This window comes from Oculina patagonica, chromosome 7, assembly GCF_052425735.1.
Source record: "Oculina patagonica isolate OP01 chromosome 7, crgOcupat, whole genome shotgun sequence".
In the NCBI taxonomy this organism is placed as follows: Eukaryota; Metazoa; Cnidaria; class Anthozoa; order Scleractinia; family Oculinidae; genus Oculina; species Oculina patagonica.
The window spans coordinates 5,366,614-5,391,865 of record NC_135764.1 but is presented as its reverse complement, the minus strand read 5'-3'; the positions used below and the strand labels follow the sequence as shown (position 1 = coordinate 5,391,865).

Here is a 25,252-nt window from a genome sequence, read left to right as displayed (position 1 = left end):
TGAAATTAAAAAAAAAACTGAAACAAAACAGTTAAACGGTTTAACACTTGCCTTTTTGTTATTTTAAAACATTTCTACAAACAAAAATCGACAAATAAATCTTTGGCTTTTCCTAAAAGACCCTAGAAAGCTATACAGAAAACTTCATACTCGCAAGTGCGAGGAGAAGGCTCGGCTACCAAACCGAGCCTGGTTTCCAAGCTCTCGAAGGAAGTGATCCCAAATTTTTGCGGCGTTGTTGTTTGGAGCAAAAAAAGAGACTCGATTTGCAATCGCTGATGAAGTTCGTGCCACAAAGATTTAACTTCTATCTGTAAAGGTAAGACTTACTTTTTACCACAAAGCTAAAGATAGAGCTGCAGACCGCCACGCAACTTTACACAGTAGAATCCTGATTTCTCGAATCTCCAAAAATGAACATCGCTTCGAGTAATCGGGAGGCTCGAGAAATTTGGAATAAAATTACAGAGAACTATCCAAGGGAAACGAAAATTGGTTCAAGAAACCACAAGTGATCTCCTTTCCTCAGTCAAACAATGCAATTTTACCCACAACTTCTCGAACATCCGAATTCTTGAACCAATTTTTGTTTTCCTTTGACACAGGCAGACCAACCTATGTGTTCGCTGTTAGATCTCTGTTACATAATGATATCGACGACTGTCGACTATAAAAATGTAAAGAATTCTAAAACGGTTATGAATAAAGCACTGAATAATGCATATTTAGGCTAATCTCAATCCGAATACTTCAGTAAAGTCAAGTCAAATGTTAATCGACTCGTGTGTGACACTTTATCCGCCTTTCTGCACCTTTTAGAAGCCTAATATTTCACTAAATCGCTTTCGACTGTTGGCTTTTAATGTGTAATAGGACAGACAAGGCAGCCAGCTTCTCAGCTGGCGGCCGAACCCTTGTTTAATTCAAGCTCGAACTGACTCTAAACTATCAAATTTATCACCTTGCAAACACTAGAATCCGATCAATTAGATATTTCTTTGTGCCTGTGGCTAGCTGGAGCTTCATCATTCCAAAATTCTCAGAGAAAAGCGATCCTGATGTCACAAAAGTAGCTTTCTCAACATGATCGGTGCAAGATTCTAGACCAAAGCGAATAACAAAAGAAAATTTCACAGATCTGTCAAACATCAAACAAATGCAATTATTTTATTTTATAATGAAACAAAGAAACTTGAATTAAAATAAAGTCCAACAGATTGTTAGCGTCAGGTTGAAACAGATTAACCTAGGCTGGAAAAGGGTTTTACCTGACAACCAATTTAAACTGCAACCGATACACCAAACAGCTGCAGTTTGGGGGGTATTATGTGCCAAGAATACCCACGGTTTACATGCTGTGTTTTTAAAGTAAAAACAGCTCAAATTGTACATAAAGATATCTATTTATAACCAGCTGCAGAGCTGCCAACTGGGTGGAGAGACCAGAAAGTATGAGATATTTGTCCTAGACATGGCGATCTTTTGAAAAGCCTTTAGTTAAGAATGACAAAGGCAATTTCTTTATACCCCCATATTTTATTATGCATTCACCTGGGATCATGTGTTCTTTTTATTGGCAGTAGGAAAGAGAAAAAAGGAATGCCTGATACATTTATTTGCCACCCCTTAAATAAAGTGTCTGTCAACTGGAATGTCAGCGATGCTATCATTTAAGCCATGTTCCTTACCGGCAGAAATTTGATTGTGTGTGGTTTCATTCACGTGTGAAACTTGAATCATTAGCACAACTCGAAAAAATACTTTTGATGTTCCCTCACATGTGTTTTCAATTGCGTGTAACGTTTAAACAGGTTGATATCAAGAAAATTTCAAAATCAGGCAGCTCAGAGAAAAAGATTTGAACATCCTTTGAACTGTTCACAAACTGTGCTATTGGTGACTTTCTTTATTTTTTCTTTAAGTGTTTCAAAAATTTGATTTCCAAATGTAGCTCAACAGATATGATTAAATATTGGTACTGGTCTGTGCAAGATATTTTTTAGACCCCAAGTTACACTCATGTAACCAACTCAGGATATAGTTTCCATGTTAACTTTTGTTTCCTGACCAATCAGAAAAACGTCAAAATTCTGCACCTTTACAGATGACTTGACAAGTGTTATTGTATCAAGTGTGCTTTTTTTGTGATTGTTGTCATTGTATCTGTGTTATGAGGGATAGAGTTAATAATAGTGTATGCATACACATATGTACCAGATAAATTTAGTTTGGGGCCATGTAGAAATATTTTCCACTGAGGAGATAATCATAATCAATCAGAAAGTATGTTGCCCATGTTTGAATGGTTGACTCCTTAATGTGAAAACCGTAAAAGACAATTTGGTTGTTAAGAAGTGCCATAAGCTTCAGTTAATATTTTTGTGATTATTTCAAGTTAGTCAGTCAGTCAGTGACATTTTATGGATGTTGTGCTATCACCTCATAGCAGTCGGCTTCTGGAAATGGTCTCCAAGAAAAAGAAACGCTTGGAATGTACAAGCAGTCAAGTAAGGCAAAGGCCAGAGTCATTTAAATATTTAATTGGATTATATTTTGTAAAAAAAAGGTATCATTCAATCAGTGTCTTAAGTTACTCAGAAAAAAAAAAACAGTCTCACAACAGGAATCCAACCCGTGACCTTTGATCTTCTGTACACAGGTCATAGGCTTTTCCACTGAGGTACGAGAGACTTGCGGGAGCTTTGTTATAACTATTATTCTCGGTCTTGGAAAATAATTGTAGCTGAAGTGCTTTAAGTTATGAAGGTCAACTAAGATTATGAAGTTTTTTCATTCTTGGGCTAGGATTATTTGACATACAGGTCTTGGACTTGAAAATGGTTAAAACTGTTAAGTCTCAGTATGGAATTTTAAAAGAAGGGTCACACATTCCCAAAGTCTGAGATTTACCATTCTATACCCAAACTTTACGTATACGCACTTTTTACCTTTTTAACCGTCTTTTATTTGTAATTTTTAAACCCTTTTCTTTCACGAGAGCGTTTTAACAAGCTACGGCTCCAAGGGACCGGTCATAAAGTACAAGGGTGTGGGCTACGAATTTTTTCTTTTCAAGTACTGATTTTCAGTGGCCCACCCCCGAAATATTTGACAAAATTGAGGCAGCCCACTCCTAGAGTGGCACAGAAAAACCTAGTGGCCCACCCCCACCCCTCCCTGCCAAACCAAAATCATTAATGCAGATTGGTACATAGGGAACATTGGCTTACCAATTCAGTCAAAATCTCCAAAAAAATTTTGAGATCGAAACTACATTTGAGCGGTACTGTAGATGCTGTTTAATGAATACTTTAACCATGGCCCACCCCTAATGCAGTGCACTATTTTTCATGACCCATCTTTTTGACAAGTTTAAAAAAAGGGGCCCACCCCCAATTTTTCATAGCCCAGCCCCCTCTGTACTTTATAACCGGTCACCTAAGCTCTTCGTGAATAAATAAATTATGTCTTATGTCTTATGCCTTATTCAAGAGTAAAGAGGAATATTCTTGTAGCAATAGCACTTTTTATGCATTGCGGGCCTTTGCAAGTCAATAATATTTGTGAGAGGCTTGCTTTCTTTTGAACTCGACAACTAAGTTGTTTTCTTATGTTGTTCTGGAAGACCTATCTGCAAAATGTCACTGCAGCACTATGTTGGCTCTTCAATTACCCATCAAAATTCAAAACTTTTGTGTGACAACAACAACAAGCTTTATTTGCAAGACTGTAAATTTGTTACAATATTGCAAAAGCGTAAACTTATTTAGTAATAATAATAATAAAAATAATAAAATAATAATATATAGTAAAAAACAAAAATGATTCATATAAAATTAATTACATTGATAGTATTTTGTTACGTAAATCAAAACAAGATGATATAAATTTAATCAATTGCATGGTCACAAAATGATCGGGTGAATTCATTAATTCTAAAATCAAGTCAGGCACTGGTAGTTGGCTGACATTTAAGATGATAGGCTGTATTGTCTTGTAAAAGTTATCTCTTATTGTTGCATATTTGGAACAATAAAAGAGAAAATGAATTTCATCTTCGGTTTTATTACAATCACAGACCGGGCAGAGCCTATTATGTCTGGGCATATTGTTATATCTGCCTAGTTCGATCATTAACTTATGATTGCTAATACGTAATTTAGCTAATGTTCTCCTACCAGAAACTCTCCTAGTTAACTCTAGATAATTGGAGGTAGCATATTCGTTCTTAAAAGATCTATAAAATTCTAGTTTTTGAGAATGCTGTAGAGTATGCTGCCAATACGAAATATATTTCTGTTTCATTAACTGCAGAAGCATTGTCACTTTTGCGGTGTCTACTAAATCAGGATTAAAATTACCAAAATTAAAATATTCGGATATCTTCATAAGATTAGAGTAAAAACTATTTTTACCAGCGGTGTGAAGTTCTAATGAAATTAAAAAAGACTGTCTAACAAAAGAATCCGGTTGCTTTTCTTGGAGATATATCAAATAGTTGAGGATTCTTTGATTAATGGTGATAAGGAGAGGAAATCGACCAAGCTCAGCTCTACATGCAACATTAGAAGCCTTATTACTGACTTCAAGATAGCGTTTACAAAACTGTAGATGTGTTCTTTCAATTTGTGAACCATCCCAGGCCTTAAAATCAGATTTTACATAACCACCCCAAATTTCACTATTATAGAGCAGAATTGGAGATATCATTGCATCAAAGATTTTACAGGCAAGAGAAGGTTTCAATCTACTAAAATTTGTGTGTCGTCTCAAACTAAAAAGTGCATGAAGTCCTTTCTCTTTTAGGTGATCAAGTGAGATTTTAAAATCTCCTGTAGAAGATATTTTGGTTTCTAAATAAGTGCAATCTTGTACAACATCAATTGTTTGATTTCCTATGTAAAATACATGTTCAGTACATTTTTTCGCGCGTTTTTGAAAAACCATTATCTTGGTTTTTTTGGGATTTACGCTCAACATCCACGTGTTGCAGTATGTGTCTAATGTGTTAAGACAGTTTTGCAAACCTGTTTTGGAACGTGATAAAATAATTAAATCGTCGGCATATAGTAGAGCGTTTAATTTTGTACCGTTTGGTAGGACAAAAGGATCAGACAGAATATTTTCAAATGAGAACGGTAAATCGTTAATATAAAGGTTGAAAAGTAGTGGACTTAAAACGCAACCTTGTCGTACACCTCTCATATATTGAAAGGGTCGTGTCTGATACTGATCAATTTTTATCGAACAAGAAGACTTAGAATAAAGGCTTTTAATTAAATTGTAGAAGGTTCCCCCTAAATTAATTTGCAATAACTTACTTAAAAGCCCATTATGCCAGACTGAGTCGAAAGCTTTTCTAAAATCGACAAAGCAGGCATAAATTTTGCCATTGTGATTATGGACGTACTTGTCTATCAAAGTTCGGAGTGTTAAAACATGGTCTGCTGTTCGATTGTTAGGCATGAAGCCGATCTGTGACTTGTGTAATATATGATTGGTGTTGAAATACTCGAGAAGCCTTTGATTTAAAATAGAACAAAACAGTTTACCCAGACAACTCGAAACGCAGATACCACGGTAATTTGACGGATCACTTCTTCCACCCGATTTATAAATTGGCGTTATGAGACCACCACACCATGTTTGAGGCATGGAACCTGAATTTAGAACTCCATTGAAAAGTTTGTAATATACGGGCATAAGGTCGTTGATACTTGCTTTAATCATTTCATTTTTAATTTTATCTGAATAAGAAGATTTGTTGTTCTTTAACTTTTTGGCAGCTTTTCGTATTTCAATTTCGGTAATCAAGTGATCTAATGGCCGAAATTGTTTTTTCCGGACTTCTTCTTCTTGAAGTTCGTTACAGATTTTCTCTTGAATGGGATTAAGTCGATCATTGGAGTGAAGAGATTCAAAATATCGCAGCCAATTTTCTTCTGACACTAAAGGAGTATCTTCTTTTTTAATAGTGTCATCCATTGATTTTAAACATTTACAAAAGTTAGCCGCATCTGAATTGTTAACAGCTTCCTCCAAGTTATGAAGCTTGCTATTACAATAGTCGTTCTTTTTAGATTTAAGTAAACTTTTGTATTGCATTAGAACGACGTGGTAATTTTCACGTAAAACTGAGTTCAGGGGGTCTCTGTGTTTTTGGTTTGCCAATTTCCTCAATTTATGTCTTTTTAATCTACATTCCCGATCAAAACATTTTTTGTTTGACGATGACTGGATACGCTTACGCTGTTTTGTGGTTTTCATCTTTAAACATTGTCTTGCAGTTGTGTTAAAAATATTTTCTACTTTATCAAGGGAAGTGTTAACATCGTTAATATGTGCTCTTTCGTCTATAATCTTGTATGAGAGTTTGGATAACTGGAGAGCGTAAAGCATCTTTGAATTTCTGTGTAGAATCGCTTTCCCAAACAAACTGTTTTGATATGCGCGTTAAAGAGTTGATGTTATTATGCGATCCTTTTGGAATACATGTATCAGAATTGGTCGAATTAATATTTAGCCAAGTCACTATAGGGCTATGATCTGATAATGAAGTGGGCTGTTTTACTATAAAATTTGAAACATTTAAGAATAAATCTTGATCGCACAGTGCGTAATTAATTACACTTATACCATTTCTCCCGTGAAAGATAGCTCTCCCCAAAGAGTCACCACTGACTCTTCCATTCAATATTCTGAGATCGGCGCTTTTACATATTTCAAGAAGTCTTTTTCCGTGATTGTTCACTTCATTGTCAAAGCTATTTCGCTGAGTTGGATTAAGCGAAAGTTCAGATCGGTCATTTGGAATAACTTTCGACCCTTCTTGACAGATACTATCCGAATATTTCCCTGTTCGTGAATTAAAGTCGCCCATAAGAAGAACCGATCCATGGGAGGAAAAAAAGTGCAATGTCCGTTTCAAGTTCTTCAAATAATTCATTATCAAAATATCTCGAGTTGTGCGGAGGAATGTAAAGTCCACATGTGTATATATCTTTGTTGGTTTTAGTATAATCTTTGTTGAACTTAAACCATAGAAAATTTGGTGATTTTTTCACAATTGAAATCCAATCATGTAATGCATTTTTGTAAAGTAAAACAATACCACCGGAGTTACGACCACCTTTTCTCGAATTAATAGAATCTTGGATTACTGATCTTTGATTTTCTGATATTTCAACATCTGTGCATTTCCAAGTCTCGGAGAGAATTATGAAATCAAAATTATTGATCATATTTAAAAAATCTGTGTTCTGCGATTTGTCCCCAATTGATTTGGAAGAAAGCCTATTTATATTCCAAGCGAGAAAAGACAATTTGCCTGTGGAATGCAAGCAATTGCCCATCGTCCGCGAAGATCTATCGATTTTTTGCTAATCGGATTATGGCCATTCTGGTAAATAATTTAAAGCTAAATAAACGATTTAATGAATCTAAAAAAGGATATTAGTTCTCTTGGAACTTCTACAGATGAGTCTTTATTCTGAGAATGAACTGAATTGTTTATTACGGGATTGTTCGGTGATTGTCCATATAAGCGGTTTTCTTGCTGTTGAGCCTGTGGAACCATGGGAATGTAAGGTCCTTGTTGATGGCGAGGCATTTCTGTGGGAAAGCCCTTGACTGCGCTGCTGTATGATGCATATGTTCCAAGAGGTACTGTTCCCGGGATTGCTCTGTTTTGTTGACGGGGCGGAGACCTTGTTTGGCTGCTAATTACTCGTGCTGGTTTCGTTCTACCACGAATCGCTTCTACTAGATTGGCCGCAAATAAACCAATGTGACGTCTTTGTAAATGTTTATTGTCGTTTTATTGTCGTTTTCATGAGTGACCAGGCGCACATTTGGTAACTTTGAGCATTGAACGCAAATTTTTTCGTTAATGTAAGCAATGTTTTGAGATGAAACATCTGCTCGTGGAAGCAGTGTTGAGTAGATAATATTACTAGAGGGAAATTTAGTTGAGGCTTCTGTAATCATAGTGGTAATTTCAGATATCAGATCATCCGCTGTGTGAGTCAGTTCTAGATCATTTGTTCCCGTGTGTATGACGATGAGTTGAGGAGAATCAGTAATTTCGTTTTGTATCAAGGCCCGTGCATGCTCAATCTTTGGACAGCGGAAGTATTGCGCAGTATATGAGGGTGGGAACATCTTTTTCGTGTTTAAAAATCTACCGTTGGAGTCACACAGGATGACTGCTGTGTTTGCTGCGTTTGGTGGTGTACCATCACTAGCTGGTCTACGAGGCCGTAATTTGTTGTTGTTGTTTTGCCGTGTTTGTGTTGTTCCATCGCTAGTGTTGTTGTCATCAAGATTGGCTCTTACATGACCTGGAGTAACTGTATTTGACTTGTCATCGGAAACATTTCTTGCGTGACTTTCCGGGAGAGGTGGCGGGAGTGTGTTTCTGCTGTTTAACTCTGAAGTTTCTTCTTGCAACAATGAAAACCGGTTCTCTGTGGGCAGATCTACAAGAAGGAGTTCTTGTTCTGCGGTTGCTGGTTTCGAGAAGTGCTCTTCCTGAGTTGGTTCCCTTGAATTGTGACAGAGTTGTTTGTCGTCGGCGTCAGAAACCGGAGGGGGTGCATCTGCCGATTTCTGCCATAAGGCTTTCATTTGATCTTTAATGTGATGATGTAATGCCATTGATTATACCTCCCCTACTCTCTCCCCCACGTATAGGCCCACTGGCTATAATCCTATCTGTTTGCTAACAAAAGAATTCCGGTTATACAAAATAAACCCTTGAAAACTTCATCGTTTCCATATTAAATATTGATTCACATGATAACCTTGTAGAGTACCGCTCAAAAGTAAGTTACCACCCTCTCGCGAAACGCTTAAAAAATCTGCAAGTACACAGTCGGTTCTAACTTCTCTTGAATTTTTAATTACCTGTTGTTAACCATACTTGTAGAAACAATAACAGCGCCTAGATTACCTGTGGTTGAAGACGGATAAAGTGACGTTTGTATTTCAGATGGAAATAGTCAATAAGTTTGAAATAGAACTTCAAATTTAAACGTTAAATCAGAGTGGCTTCCAAAGTTTATTTTATATTACTTATAGTTATAAGCTGCCCTCATATATACTTCAGTTCGTAAGCACACCCAACCTATTTGGAACAAAGTTTTGTAATCCCTGGGCTTAACACGAAATTTTACAGTTTGTGCGGCAAAAGACGTTTGAGATTCTCAAAGGGAAAGTGGGCTTTTCCAAATGAGTTACTGAAAAATTGGCAATTTTGTTTTAAGCAATAAAACTAACCTCCAGGGGCAATCGTCGGTTTTGGGTTTGGACTACTTTGCTTCTACAAGCCACAAATTTAATGCTCGGTTAAGAAAAAATAATAAGTGTACTGTACCAATTTGTTTTGAGATTGTTTATCGCCAGCTGGATTTTGTGTTCAAATGTTCATTTCAAACGTTCACCTTCAGGGGCGTCGCAAGGGCGGGGGGGGGGGGGGTCCTGGGGTGCCTGCGACCCCTTTGTGGGATATGTTTTGTAAAAAAATGTACAAACATCGGCGAAATTGCGCAAATTTGAGGATTAAACATGGCATTAATGTATTAAAACTTTCTTTACCAGCGCTAGATACTCAATTTATGCAGCTATTTTGCAGGCTTCCGGCTGTATGACATGTAACATCCGATAGTTCATACACAAAATAATTATTTTTTGAAGTGTGAAAATTGGTCTATCTTGCGTTTGTTAATCAAAGATAGAGTTAACCTCACTTGGACTGGCCAAAAAGTGATTAAATTAATGTTAAATAGTTAACCCACTCTATTTCCAATTAGAGTCTGTTTTGGAATCTACTACGCTAAAACCGGACAACTACTGTGAACATTTTTACTTCCCGGTTAACCAATTACGGTCCAGGGAACGCAGGAAATGGCACTTTTGAGATTACAATTTGAAACAAATTTCCTCAAATCCTCCAGCTAAACAATTCAATACTGAAAAACCTGACACCTGACAGCTCATACAAAATATTTCACTCCTAGCAAAACACAACGTGGTTGTCGGCGTGACAATCTGTTACGTACCCTGGGTGTAACAGTGAGTGTGACCCCCTCCTTTGTCAAATTCTAGCTACACCTCTGAACTTATACAAGTAATTTTGTATGCAACCTGGAATGGCTTCTTTATCTTTCAAGTTTTTGCGACTAAACACTTCATTGTGAGGTCCGTGTGACGATGTCAATTTCTAAATACCATTTTCATTACTTTACAGAAGGCTTGGTTCCCTTACACCAAAGTATTGACCATCACATGATGCCTGGTAAAAAAGCTCAGGAAAACAGGTCATTTCAACAAATTATCCAACTCCAGCAACAAGAAGGACAAGTAGTCAGCCTCAAAGGAAAGAAGTCTCATAAATGCCAACAGTGTGGCAAGTGCTTCGACCGTGCAAAGCATCTCCAGGAACATGAACGAGTACACACAGGGGAGAAGCCATTCACGTGCAAACAGTGTGGCAAGTGTTTCCGTGCTTCAGCAAGTTTCAAGCGACATGAACGAACACACACAGGAGAAAAGCCTTTTTCTTGCCAACAGTGTGGCAAGTGTTTCAGCCGAGCAGAAGGTGTCCAGCGACACAAAAGAATACACACAGGAGAGAAGCCGTTTATGTGCCAACACTGTGGCAAGTGTTTCAGCCAAGCAGAAAGTCTCCAGGTACACGAACGAATACACACTGGAGAGAAGCCATTTATGTGCAAAGAGTGTGGCAAGTGTTTCAAGCGAGCGGGACATCTCCAGCAACATAAACGAATACACACAGGAGAGAAGCCATTTACCTGCACACAGTGTGGCAAGTGTTTCATCCAAGCAGGAAGTCTTCAGCGACATACACGAATTCACACAGGAGAGAAGCCATTTACATGCAAACAGTGTGGCAAGAGTTTCCGTCATACAACAACTCTCCAGCAACATGAAAGAACACATAAAGGAGAGAAGCCGTTTACATGCAAACAGTGTGGCAAGTGTTTCAGCACAGCAGGAACGCTCCAGCAACATAAACGAACACACTCAGGAGAGAAGCCATTTACATGCAAACAGTGTGGAAAGTGCTTCAGCCAAGCAGGAAATCTCCACCAACATAAACGAACACACTCAGGAGAGAATCCGTTTACATGCAAACAGTGTGGAAACTGTTTCACCCAATCAGCAAGTCTCCGACGACATAGAAGCAGAATACACAGTGGGGTGAACCCGTATTCGTGCAAATCTCCTTTACAAAAACCCACGTTGGGCCAGATTAAAACATACAGCTGTTGGATTTGTCAGGAAGAATTTAGTAGTCATGCTCTCCTTGTTGAGCACTATGATAATCATATGCAACAAAGTGATAGCATAGAAAGGAAAGTATGAGCGAATTTCGTAAGTGGCGTGCAAGTGTTCTAGCAGCTTTTGGGTAACGTTTCGTTCGGTAGTCCTATTTTCACACGAAGAAAAATTTTAAGGGCTGATCGCAAAATGTCTCCAGAAACTTTTATAGTCAAATATGCTTTGCGTTTGCTTTAACACAACTTATTTAAAAGCACAGTTAGCAGAGTTAGCAGCCGATCAGTAAGTGTTTAGTGACATGACTTTTATATTTAATTACATTCTATGACTTTTTCTGTTTCTATAGTGATCGTTATTTTTCTGTATTTTTTTTATTTAAAATCCTTGGGGTGAATCCGATAATAGCAAACGCGATCGAGCACGATATTTGAGCGGAAAGCGGCAAAGCCAAGAGTCGCGAGTTGCGTGGATGCCAGCAAGAGCCAAAAGAGAGACTGTGAGCCAGGAAAGGCGCCTTCAGTTTATTTCTTTTTCTTATACGAAAAAAACTTGTAGCTACATGAACGCTTGGTAAAATATCAGTAAAGCAGACGCTCAGGCGTCTTGTGTACTGAACTTTGAATGCTGTTGATGACAGACACGCCTTCCCCTCGTAGGCCGACCAATCAAAACACTTTGTCGCCAGAGTACCAAGCTTCTAGATACTAGATTTGCAATGTTTTTGAATGGCAGACCGTAAAAGATACCACGAGAGACAAAGAAAAACGACACGAGTGAGATATTTGCGGTATGCTAGGAGATAACATTGTATAACTATTTTATCCCATGCCTCTACATACGCATATCAACTAGTTAGGGATTGTGTAATAATTATCTGAAGGCGTGTCAGGAAATGGGTAAAATATGGCTCAATTAATTAGTTTCACCCCCTCCTCTCGCTTACTGATAGTATTAAGGTTATCCCACTCCCCCTTCCATCGGAATCACTTGACTCAGGTTCTATATCGTCTTTTCACGAGTCAAAATAAATCACCATTTAGAACATCTCTGATAGTATTTACACATGCGTGGCTCAGAGCTCATTTAGTTAAATCAGCCTTTCTGCTCCTTATCTTAAAACCATTCAGTTTATGATACCATGTAGCCTACCCTACAATGGTGCCATTCTTTTACATTGATAATCAACAATATTATAGTTCAACTTTTATTACATTAAAGGGTTCTTGTATCATTAAAACTTGGTTCCAATAAAGTAGTATCATTTTTATAGTCTAATAGAGCAATTCATTTTAATTTTGGTGAATTATTCTATAATCCACTAATTCAGAGATCCAAACACCTGAAGTAAATTTTTGGAAGGGGACTCTTTTGGAACTGTTTCTGTGTGAACATAGCATTCGGTAGGTCGGAATGGATAGTGCCCGCCCGTGAAATTTTTTGTAAACGAGCGGGCCTACAGACATAAAAACTGCACTAAATTCACTGCATTTATTTAAGTGGGTTTCTTGTCTGGTTTTGCTTTGTTTGCTAAATTTTGGCTTTCAATTGAGTTTTGTAAACTGAAAAGTAAACAATAATTCACCATACTCGTATCTGAATGGGCACGCAGAAGAAAATTTAGTGGTGAACAATAAAAACGATAGAGTGTTTCAGTCTCTGAACTATTGGTCTGATAGTTGCCCCTTGGAAATTTGTTGTTCGTAAAACTAGCATATTACCCTCAAAGCTTCGCTTCTCATGCTAATATTTGTTTAAAGAACATCAAATTTCGGGGGGAAACTATCAGCCGTTAGCATAACCACACTGACCTACTATTGGTATTCGGCAATCTGAATTTTATCAGTCAAAACCTTCAATAAATCAATTCTAGCGATATTCTGAGTTGAATAGATCGGTCAGTGGGTTATGCTAACACAATTAGACGGCTCGCTCTCGGTTTCTACCGGCTTTTGATAGTTGGCTCGGGGGTTTGCCCCTCGCCAACTATCAGCTGGTAGAAACCTCGAGCTTGCCGTCTAATTGTTAAAAAGTTCCTCAACAGGAACACTCTATACTATTGTTTAATTAGTGTACATGGCCTGAAGGTCATCTTCAGAACAGCGGAATTTTCTTGTTTTCTGAAGTTTCACATAAAGCTAAGAAATATTGGAAAGTATAATATTTCCTAGGAAGACTACAATGAAGAAGAAGAAATTTGCCGTCAAAACGTCAAAATATACTGAATGAGCTGACCAAGGTTACTACACAACTGAAAGTTTCAAATCACAATTCAGTCTGCGCACACGATTTAGCGTGAGGTTTAAGGCGAGTTCATATGTAGAAAAACAATTGGATTTTTTTTCTTTTTAGTACTCAAACTCATAAATAATAACATGCCTCTTTCATTCATATCTCATACTGGTCATTTCAAACTTTTCTTTGTGGTCTAAGCGAGGATTCCTTGTTGAGTTAAACACATGCAAAGTTGGTATAACAAAAGTACCGGTAATTAAAATCCTTCTGCCCCATCTTCCCAGCCTTACCTGAGCAATTTAAGTAGGAAGTAATTTAACAAATTCCTCAGTCCCATTCCCATCCCTCATCCAGGCTACTTAAAGTGCCTGTTAAAAGCAGCATAGATAAAAAGTTTTGTTGAGTTTACAACAACACAGAAAATAAAAATTTGCTTTCCAGAATTATAGGTATTTTGTCAATTAATTGTGAATTTGTAGGTCTTGGCTTCCGATAAAGATACCTTTTATATGGGATTGGATAGGTGTGCTCCACTTCATGATCAGTTTTTCTCTAAAAGTAGCAGGAGCATACTTTGTTCCGAAAAAGACTTACTCCTCTGTCAAAGGAAAAGAAAATGTTCTATTGATAGTTTCTACCAGTATGTCATTTTCACAAAAATGAAATAGAGGAGATTCAATTTTTAAAACTTTAAAAGCATGTCATTTGTACATGTACAAAAGATTCTATTATTTTAAGTATCTTATACTAACATTCCTGCAGTTTTGTGCTTAAATATGTAAATCTAGTAGGTGTAAGATAATTTTTTCTCCAATCTAATTGAGACTCTTCAGTGTTGAAGTTTTCTTCCTAGCAGTAGCATCCTCGGAGACCCAGGGGCAGCATGTCGGGACGATGGGATTTTTGGGCAAAAGTTGTCAACAAGCTCGGGAGAGCCATGGGTTACTTACTCTCACCGAACCAGTTTCATTAGTGTTTAAATTCCTTTTTTGTGATTGGCGAGAAAAACAGTTTTTCTGGCCAATCAGCGAGGATCAGACTAGCAGAGCAACTCTGACGTCTTCCTAAACGAAGAAGGCAACTTTTGTATTTCATTGTGTATCCATGTTTCTCGATCACTACTGTATATCATATTATGAAGGTGATAGGTCTACATGTATGTTGATTTCTGAAAACTACATCTCATCTTGTTGCACAATACACTTGAGCAATCGGGAGGCTCGAGAAATCTGGAATAAATTTACTGAGAACTATCTAAGGGAAACGAAAATTGGTTCGAGAAACCACAAGTGGTTTCCTTTCCTCAGTCAAACACTGCAATGTTACCCCCAAATTCTCGAACCAATTTTTGTTGTCCTTGGACACAGGCAGACCACCCTACGTGTTCGCTGTTAGATCTCTGTTACATTTCGGCGACTATCGACTATAGGAATTTAAAGAATTCTATGGCGGTTATGAATAAAGCACTGAACAATGCATATTTGGGCCCATCTCAATCTGAATACTTCAGCTAAGTTAAGGTCGCGGGGATACCTACAGCATGAATAAATTCATGAAGTGAAATTTTGCTTGACCTGCATCTTTTAAAACGCTTATTTCTCGGCGGTTATGGGTGCGATTAAGGGCCTGTTTACATGGAGGTGGGGGACCCCAGGTAGGTGAAGTAACCTGCCCAGCCCTGATCGAAAATTAGCTCACGTTTACATGCAATCTTATCACTCCAGGATCCCGGGGTGACCTTTTCACGAGGTTAGCACGTAAACAGACAAAATGGCTTTGTTTATTTCTTTCTCTCGTTCCTTTCAGTAGTTTCATAGACTCAGTTACTGAACTTCGGAGCCAAATTTCTCTCTCCGCAAATCGAAAGCCATACAATGACATATTTTCGTAAAAGAGCAAGCCAGGTTGGCCTCGAGATAAATTCCATTGAAGTTGCATATCGCATTTTTGTTTTGTAATCTTTTATATTTACGGTGGATTTCTCTCATCTTGTGCTTTCGACTGATGAGTTGATTAGGCAAAGTATTAGAAGTCGAAGCAGTTGTGGAAGTCATTGTTAATAATAATAATAATAAATAATTTACTTATATTGCGCAATTATCAATTTAAAAATTTTCAATTGCGCATTACAATATAGTTAAAAAAAACTAAAAATTTAAAATTTAAATTCACAAGCTAAAAAAGATTAAAATGTATATGACTATAAAAAGAAATGTACAATTAAAAAGCTTTTAAAAATAAAAAGGTCTTGATGGCTTTCTTGAAACTTTGCATAGATGGCATGTTTCTTATTTTTGTTTCTTAATCAACAAAATTTTAAAAACTATACGATATGTAACAGGCAACCAGTGCAATGACTTGAGCAGAGGTGTGATGTGGCAATATCTGCTCTCCTGGAAAATCAATCGCGCAGCTGCATTCTGAACCCTTTGTAATTTTTGAAGATGGCGTTCAGGCACTCCAAATAGGAGACTGTTACAATAGTCAAGCCGGCTTGATATAAAAGCATGAATCAGTGTTTCTGTGCATTCTTTGGTTAAGAACCTTCTAATTCTTCTAATGTTGTAGAGATGATAGAATGCTGCGGAACTGGTCTTAGTGATATGATCCACCATAGATAAGTTTGAGTCAAGCCAGACTCCAAGATTCTTAACAGGAGATTGCGGAGCTATATTTGCATTACCGACGAAGCGTGAGACTCACTCGGGCCTATGCTTGATGCTGCACTTTCACTTTTAATTCTTCAAGCATCTTTCGCACTGTCGCTCCACATCGGGCAGATGAAGCTATAGGAAAAGCTCGCCCGCTTTGTAGCCGTAGCTGAAGCCGTAGGTAGCCATTGGCCTGTGTAGTTTGCATTTGGTGAACTGTTAAATTAAACATGAGTCGACCCCGGGTAGGCGGGCTACCCCACCTTGGAACGTTTACATGGCAAAACACGACCCCGGCTGGGAGGGTTACCCTACCCAGCAGACCGGGCAACCTGCCTTGGCGGGTTACCCCACCTGGGCGGGTTACCTCACCTACCCGGGTTCCCCCACCTCCATGTAAACAGGCCCTAAGCTCAAATTTTACAGAGACATAAAGAAATGATGAAAGATTATGTATGTCATCTTTTATTTGGTAGATTGCACTTAAAGGCAATGGGATTGTTATAGCCTTGTTAGTCCCAAATTGGGAAGAACATGACTTTGTGGCAGAGTTTAGGGATCAACTTTGACACAGCACACTGTGATCTTGTCAAAAACTGAGCAGTCAATACCTCTAGAGTGTCATAACAGAAGTAGATTTTTTAATTTAAAATTTGCCAGCAAGTTATGTAATGTTTAATAAATGAGCAGCAGTGTTTTATCAAGTTTAAAACACGAGGTGCAGCCGAGTGTTTTAGACTTGATAAAACACCAACTGCGAATTTATTGAGCGGCTTAAAAATCTTCTGATGTAGATCAACTCATTCTTGCACTAATATTTTGATTTGGGGTTATTTTGGCCCAGAAAATTGGACGTAAAGTTTAGCCGTGTCTTTATCAGATATAAAGACACTCATTAAACATTAATTTCTTTTGTATTTTCTTTATGAATTATTAATGAGTTTTTTTAAGGCAGCTTAAATGTACAAATTTTTATTTAATGCCTTCTACCTCTTCAGTCTTCATAGTTTACCTTTCTGGAGTGGCAAGTCATGAAGTTCTTTATCTGCACTGTATTCTCTGCCAAAAATGGTCGGAAAGGTCCAAACTTTGAGATTTCCGAAGGGGTCCCGACCAAAACACGATCAGTTTCCAAAGGAGAGATGTAATTATGGCAATTATATTCCACGCTTTTATGGTGAGAACAATGCGTTTTTAAAAAGGACAACATTGTTTATGCCAAATATTATTGTGATTACTCTGAGTTGCAGAAATTTTAAAATTTGAATGGAAATAAGCTCATAGACTTCATACAATCTATTTAAACGTATGAAGCTAAGAGTTGTTTTAAATTGGTAAAAATATCAAAGAAACAGGGATTTGTTTTTCAAATCATGTGCACACGCCCATATTTTTATCCAGTCATGAATATCTGGTAAAGTTGTTGATGTCAGTTGTTGTATGTCGTGCATACGCTTTAAATAAATGCATAATGATGAGCATCAGGTGTCCCCCGCGACCTTAAATGAAATGTTAGTTGACTCCTGTGTGTCGTTTAATCTGCCTTTCTGCACCTTTTAGAGTCCTTATTTAACTGAATCACTTTTGACTGTTGACTTTATATGTAAGAGGACAGTCAAGGCAGGCCGCTTCTAAGCCGGCGGCCATGACCTTGTTTAATTCAAGCTCGAACTGATGCTAAATCATCAAAATTATCACCTTGAAAACACCAGCATCCCATTGATTAGATATATTCGTGCCTGTACCAAGTTGGAGCTTCATCATTCCAAAATTCTCAGAGAAAAAAGATCCTGAAGTCACAAAAGTAGCTTTCTCAACATGATTGGTGCACGATTCTAGACCAAGGAATTTGACGCCTGCAAATAACAAAAGAAAACTTGACAGATCTGGTTTCATTCTTGGTGAACCTTGAATCATTAGCATAACTCGAAAAAACACTTTTGAAGTTCCCTCACATGTGTTTTCAATTGTGTGTAACTTAACAGGTTGATATCAAGAAAATTCCAAAATCACGCAGCTCAGAAAAAAGATGTGAACTTCCTTCAAACTGTTAAGTGCTACCGACTGGAATTTTCGAGAAAAAAATTTCAAAACTCCTAATTCGCATTTCTTCATATTCATTCAAAAGAAACCCTTTGGTGGACTATTTACGAAAATGACATTTAAAATTTTCAAAGGGTTTTTATATTTGAGAAAATCGGCAAAAGGTTAAAAGGCCGTTTTCGCGTCCCCGCCGCCATAAAATTTTGTCGAATTTTTGTGGGTATTCAAAACACTCGTACGGAAAGAAGGTTGAACGTATGAAATTTGTCTTTGGCAGGTATGCGGGGCATCCAATATACTACACAGAAACCTAAAAATATTGCAAAACGATGCAATTAAACAGATCTTTTTTAAAGCCCGAAAATTGGTATTTTGAGCACTTTGGTAAACACTTGAAACAAGGGTAACTTTGGTGGCAAAAATCGTGTCCTGGTACATCAAAATTTGGAATAAAAAATAGATCGGCGTCAAGTACTATTATTGTTCTGTAACATATAAAAAATCCAGCCCGGGCAATTGAAAAACCACCCGTTGAGAGAAGTAAACGCATAGTGAATATTTCAATGTGTTTTAGTTTTGCTCACTTTGGCTACAGTTTATGCTCGAAAAAGTCTACCTATCTTATGTATAATTTACTGTTTTGTATTCATATAAAAATTAATTTTAGAGGATGGGATAATTGATCTAACCGCAAAAATACAAAGGTCAAGTTTCGTGTCATATTTACCGACTTTGCCGCTCACACTGTGTAACTGAGTCGCACTGTGAAAGAAATAAAACAATTCAAAGCGAAATGTCTTCACAAAGTAGTCTCGAAGCGTGTCATATTTTATCCTGGTGGTTCTGTTTCATTAAATTGCTAACTATTTAACACTGGTAAAAGTTATTTTTAGTTCCGGCTGTATCGATTCTATAAAGTTTTTCGAATACCTCAGTCTGTGTGTCAACAACATGAATTTTGCAAAATACATGTACAGTATGTGTTCATAAAAAAGATGATAATCTTATCGACAAGCGTATCTATAGGAGAACATCGAAAAATGAAGTAACTGTGTTCAACTGCTTGTATATTTTCCTTTTAAGAGTGCGGGTCCTCGACTTGATATTATACGCCAGAACTGATACATGTACATGTTTACCAAGAACTGCAAGAACTGGAATTAGATGTCTGTCTGAATGTCTGTTGATTTCCTGTTTAACAATAAAAAAAACACTCTTGGCTATAAAGCAAAAGATACTATACCACCAGCAGCAGCTTACCATACATGTCCAAACATAACAAGTAACGATTCTCGGCTGGTTGAGCAAATACCAAACACATTCGAAAAGGCGATCTCCACAGCCGTTGTCAGCCGTCGTCACGCTCTCCACTTCGCTCCACTGTTCCCAAGCTGTCTGCCTTTCTCCCGTTTGCAATTTTTACACAGGTTCTCTGTCTTTTTACCGCGGCATTCACAACCAATCTCGACTCACTCTTTGTACCTCCAGACTCTTAAAATCAAATTCCAGCCTTACAACAGGATTCGAGACTGTGACCTTTGAGCTTCTGCACACAGGTCATAAGCTGTTCCACTGAGTTACTGGAGACTTGGGGGAGCTTTGTGATAACTATTTTACCCGGTCGTGGAAAATAATTATAGCTGTAGTGCTTTAAGTTATGTTGGTGAGCTAAGATTATGAAACTTTTTCTGCATTAGGCTAGGATTATTTGATATACGGGTCTTGGGCTTCAAAATTGTTAAAAGCGTCAAGTCTCAGTATTGAATTTTAAAAGAAGGGTCACACCTTCTTCGAAAGTCTGGGAGTTACCATTCTATACTCTTTCATCGTACAAACTCCTTCAAGAGGAAAGAGGAATACTCTTGTAGCTAAAACACTTTTCACGCATTGCAGGCCTATAATGCAAGTCAAGAATATTATGTTTTCCAGCTACGCCAAGTTAGTGAGAAAAGGTGACTGCAATGCTCTTTCCCTAACGCCTATCGGGCAAGGGTAGCATTAAGTAGCTACCCTGAGTTAAGTAGCATTAACTCAGTACCTGTTTAAGGCACGATTAAATCGCAGTCACGTGATTTTTGCACCAGTGCCTTTTTAAGTTATTTCTCGGCGTTCTGGGCTTCAAAAAATAAATTTTGTATTTTTCGGCTCTGAAAAGAATAATTTTTATGATTTTGAGAGGCTTGCTTTCTTTTGAACTCTACAACTATGTTGTTCTCTACTGTTGTCCTGGAAGACCTATCTGCAAAATGGCCCTGCAGCACTGTGTTATTTACATGTGTACACATCGAAATTTAAAACGTTTGTGTGATGCCATGCCACTGATTATACCTCCCCTTCCCTTCTCTCCCACTTGTAAGCACACTGGCTATAAGCTTTACTGTTTCCTAACAAACGAATTCCGGTCCTTTCAAAATAAGCGCTTCACTGTGAAACGTTTCCATATTAACTTAGTAATGCCATTGATTTACATAATAACCTTGTATTTCAGTAGAAATAGTAAATAAGTTTGCAGGTGGAGTGCTGATTTTTTAAAAAAACGTTGTATCAAAGCGGCTTAGTGCGTAGTAATATTAAGCCCTGGGCTTACAACCGGAATTTTACAATATATGTGGCAGAAAACAATTGAGTTCCTCAAAAGGAAAAGTGGGCTTTTCAAATGAGTTAAAGAAAAATTGCTAGTTTTGTTTAACCCATTGGTTCCCGTTCCGGCCCCAACTGGCCGTAACAAACGTTTCTCTTTGTTCCACTTGTGACGTCAACATCTTCGATCAAAAAAGGCATCACATGATCACTTATACTCAATCTCTGCGGGAGGAAACGGTCTTTCCAATGATGACCAAATTAGAATTATTGGGTAAATTGAGCTTAAAATACCCACAAAATGCTTAGAAATTTAAGTGAAAGACTCGAAGGATAATTTGCCCCATCCACCCTTGGCTATTCGGTGGCGAGTATTTCCTGTTTGGATGGCACTCGGAAATTCCTAAACTGGTTGAAGGCCAACAACTGCAGCAAAAAAGTAAAAGAAAAAGGAAAAGCAAGACTGAAAAACGAAAAGTTTGATCAAAATTTTGATTTGTGCGTATGCCCGAAAAAAAGTGTAAAGAAAGCCATTCCTTCATCTGGCAAGTGGTGTTTTGAGTAGGTTGGAGCTTAGTTGACTTATTACTGATTCCAAAAAGTCAAAAATGTTTTAAAAGAAACGCTTTTTTGAAAACTCCCTGCGAGTCAATGGGTTAAAATGCAATAAAACTCGATCCTTCAGGGGCAATCTTAATAATAATAATAAAAAAAATAATAACGAATATTTAAACAGGATGACCCTTTAGTACATGGCTACTGTTATCAAAGTGGTCCTGTACAAAGCAAAAAAGTATAACAATATAAATATAACAAGATAAACAGTTAAAAATCTTTGTAACTTATGCCAATGTAACCTATATAAATAATTCGTTTAAAGACCGCCTAAATTAAACCCTACTGTTATTCTGTCTAGTTTTGACAGGTAAAGAATTAAAATTAGAAGCACCAGAGAAATAACAACTTTTCCGTGCAAAGTCAAGTTTCACTTTCGGTAGGTTTACAGTGGCTTCACAGTTCCTCATAGTAAGATTACGAGTTCGGTTATGGGTTTGGACATCTTTGCTTCTACAAGCCCCTCATTTAATGCTCGGTCAAAAAAATCTTAACTTCAGTGCTGCAAGCAACACAGTCTAAAACAAGAAGTGTATTGAACCAGTTTGGTAATGAGATTGTTTATCGTCACCTGAATTTTGTGTTCAAATGTTCATTTAAAATATTTAACATATAGTAGTAAATTTATATGTAATCTGCAATGGCTTCTTTATCTTTCAAGTTTTTGCAACGAGCAACTTCATCGTGAGCTCAGTGTGACTATGTCGTAATTACTAAATACCATTTCCATTAATTTACAGGAAGCTTAGTTCTCTTACACCAAAGCATTCACTATCACATGATGCCTGGTAAGAAAGCTCAGGAAAACAGGTCATTTAACCAAATTAGCCAAATCCAGCAACAACAAGAACAAGAAGACCTGCACAAAGTAAAGAAGAATCATACATGCCAACAATGTGGTAAGTGTTTGAGCACAGCAGGAAGTCTCAAGGAGCATGAACGAATACACACAGGAGAGAAGCCATTTACCTGCAAACAGTGTGGCAAGTGTTTCAGCACAGCAGGAAGTCTCAAGGAGCATGAACGAATACACACAGGAGAGAAGCCATTTACCTGCAAACAGTGTGGCAAGTGTTTCAGCCAAGCAGGAAGTCTCCAGCGGCATAAACGAATACACACAGGAGAGAAGCCATTTACATGCAAACAGTGTGGCAAGTGTTTCAACAGAGCAGGAAATCTCCAGCAGCATAGACGAATACATACAGGAGAAAAGCCATTTACGTGCAAACAGTGTGGCAAGTCTTTCAATCGAGCAGGAAATCTCCAGCAACACAAACAATACACACAGGAGAGAAGCCATTTACATGCAAACAGTGTGGCAAGTGTTTCAGCCATGCAGTAAGTCTCCAGCAACATCAACGAATACACTCAGGAGAGAAGCCTTTTACGTGCAAACAATGTGGCAAGTGTTTCAGCCAAGCAGGAAATTTCCACCGGCATAAACGAATACACTCAGGAAAAAAGCCATTTACGTGCAAACAGTGTGGCAAGTGTTTCAGCAGGGCATGTACTCTCCAGGAACATACACGAATACACACAGGAGAAAAGCCATTTACGTGCAAACAGTGTGGCAAGTGTTTCAGCACAGCAGGAAATTTACGGCAACATAAACGAATACACACAGGAGAGAGACCGTATATTTGCAAACAGTGTGGTATGTGTTTTAACCGATCAGAACATCTCCAGGGACATAAACGAATACACACAGGAGAGAAGCCATTTAAGTGCAAACAGTGTGGCAAGTGCTTTAACCAAAAAGGACATCTCCAAACACATAAACGAATACACACAGGAGAGAAACCGTATACGTGCAAACAGTGTGGCAAGAGTTTCAGCACAGTGGGAAATTTCAACAAACATAAAAGAATACACACAAGAGAGAAACTATCATCGTGCAAATGTCCTTTACAAAAACCCTTTCTAGGCCAGCGTAAAACTTACAGCTGTTGGATTTGTCAGGAAGAATTAAGTAGTCACGCGTTCCTTGTTGAACACTATGATAATCATATGAAACAAAATGATAGCACACAGAGAAATGTATGAAATTACGTAAGGGGCGCGTGAAGGCCTCAATTTCCTTTCCAGCAGTTTTTGGGTGACTCGTTATATTCAGATGAAAAAAAAAATTACAGTCGAAACACCTCTTAGCGTTCCTGTCAAGGGTGGATTAATGATTCCATTATTGCAAATTTGATTTCATTCTTTGCTTCAATATTCCATTCTTGAATTGAATATTTCAATGTTCAAACGGCGACTCATCATCCTTTGTTCTCAATTAACAGTTTTGATTGGCCAACTTTCTTAGTAGTTGGAGTTGTCGCAATGTAAAGATTGTTTTAAGGTTTATGTGCATCACTTTAACGTACCTTATGAGTTTGGCCTCATTTCAACATGTGAACAGTTCATTACTAGGTGTTAAGTAAAATCCTATAGCTGGTTACTTTTTATGTCTAAAAGGGTGTTTCTCGCGGAAAGATTGATGGCCTTCAAAGGGTCGCATCTTTTGTGATAAGTGATAGCTACTTTTAGGAATTAGCGAGCGCTCTACTTTCAGAATTTTACGGTAGCATGTCGGAAAGTTCCAAAGTAAGGCATGGCCGCAAATGTTCAAAACTTGAATTAAATAAGCGTTGAGCTGGATATAAGAACAACTTATTTCACAGCATGAATTTTATGCTAAACTACATTCTTTGATTTACATTTTTATGTTATGTTGTGAACCTAATGGTGTCTCTTGCTTGAACTCAATAACGTAATTGAGTTAAGACATGATACCTATGCACTTAAAAAACAATACTTGAAATGTTATTGTTTTAGGTTTCTGGTTTGGTTCAGTTCATGTTCTTGTTATTGTTATTCTTTCAACTCGAGTGTGTAGAAGAGTAGAATATTGCAATTTTGAGTTGAAAAATAAATAGATTGATAGAAGATAGAAGATTTATTTATTGACTGGCTGACTGACTGACTGACTGACTGACTGACTGACTGACTGACTGAAAGACTGACTGATTGATTTTACTACTTTGATTGATTGATTGATTGATTGATTGACATGCTTTGGTTTACTGGTATTAATTGTGGCGATAGCTTTTTCGCTGTCGGGACGTAAAGTGGGAACTGGACTTTTACGGTGGACAATAACACAACTTGGGGGAATTAACTCTTAAGCACTCGCTTGCTGCGGGGAGGGGAACTCGTCACGATTAACTGTACACGGGAATCTGCAGAGCCTGCAATTCGGACAAACCCAAGACTCGCACACAGAACTGACCTTAAGCGCTTTTTTATCTTCCTCTTGCAGTGTTGTACAATTCAGAGATAAACGTAAATCGAGGATCTGCGATGACGAAGGTCCGACATGTAAATCGAAATACAATAACAATGTCGCAAAAGTTATACTAACGGCTCTCTGACTACCGTAAAATTCCGTTTATAAGCCCTGGGCTTATACAACTTCTTAAGGCGTTTTGGGTGGGCTTATAAACGGAGGGGCTTATATCCGGGAGGGCTTGTAAGCGGTATGAAAAAACGTTTCGAAAAGAGCCACGGGAGTGTTGATCGAAATACGTTTTTAAGTTAAAAACGCACAATAAAGCAACATTTAGCCCTACTCAGTACTGTCATCCGGTAGAGGGGGGCTTACAATCGGATGTATTTTTTTGCTTCCAAGTAGATGGGCCTATTAGCGGGGGGGGGGGGGGGTGTTATAACCGGAATTTAACGGTATTGCATCAGCTAAGTAAACAGAGAACGTTGTGCGGAACGTTAAACACGTGTTCGGGTTACTAAAAATAAATCGTATCATGTTCGTCCAAGCAAGGGTTCTAGAA

General features: G+C 37.8%; 1 protein-coding gene and 1 pseudogene across 2 annotated transcripts in view; both read left to right on the top strand.

Moving 5' to 3' along the window:
* Nucleotides 1-11,455, top strand: part of LOC144661076 (uncharacterized) — a 60,485-nt gene extending 49,030 nt beyond the window's left edge. The window contains exon 11 of the mRNA XM_078521781.1: nt 10,515-11,455. Coding sequence (XP_078377907.1) covers nt 10,515-11,385 — 871 coding nt within the window. The 3' untranslated portion in view covers nt 11,386-11,455. The remainder of the gene's footprint in view (nt 1-10,514) is intronic.
* Nucleotides 286-23,516, top strand: LOC144660007 (uncharacterized; annotated as a pseudogene). The gene is made up of 2 exons (XR_013572012.1): nt 286-319; nt 22,163-23,516. The product of XR_013572012.1 is annotated as an uncharacterized LOC144660007 (transcript).
* Nucleotides 23,517-25,252: the final 1,736 nt, after the last annotated feature.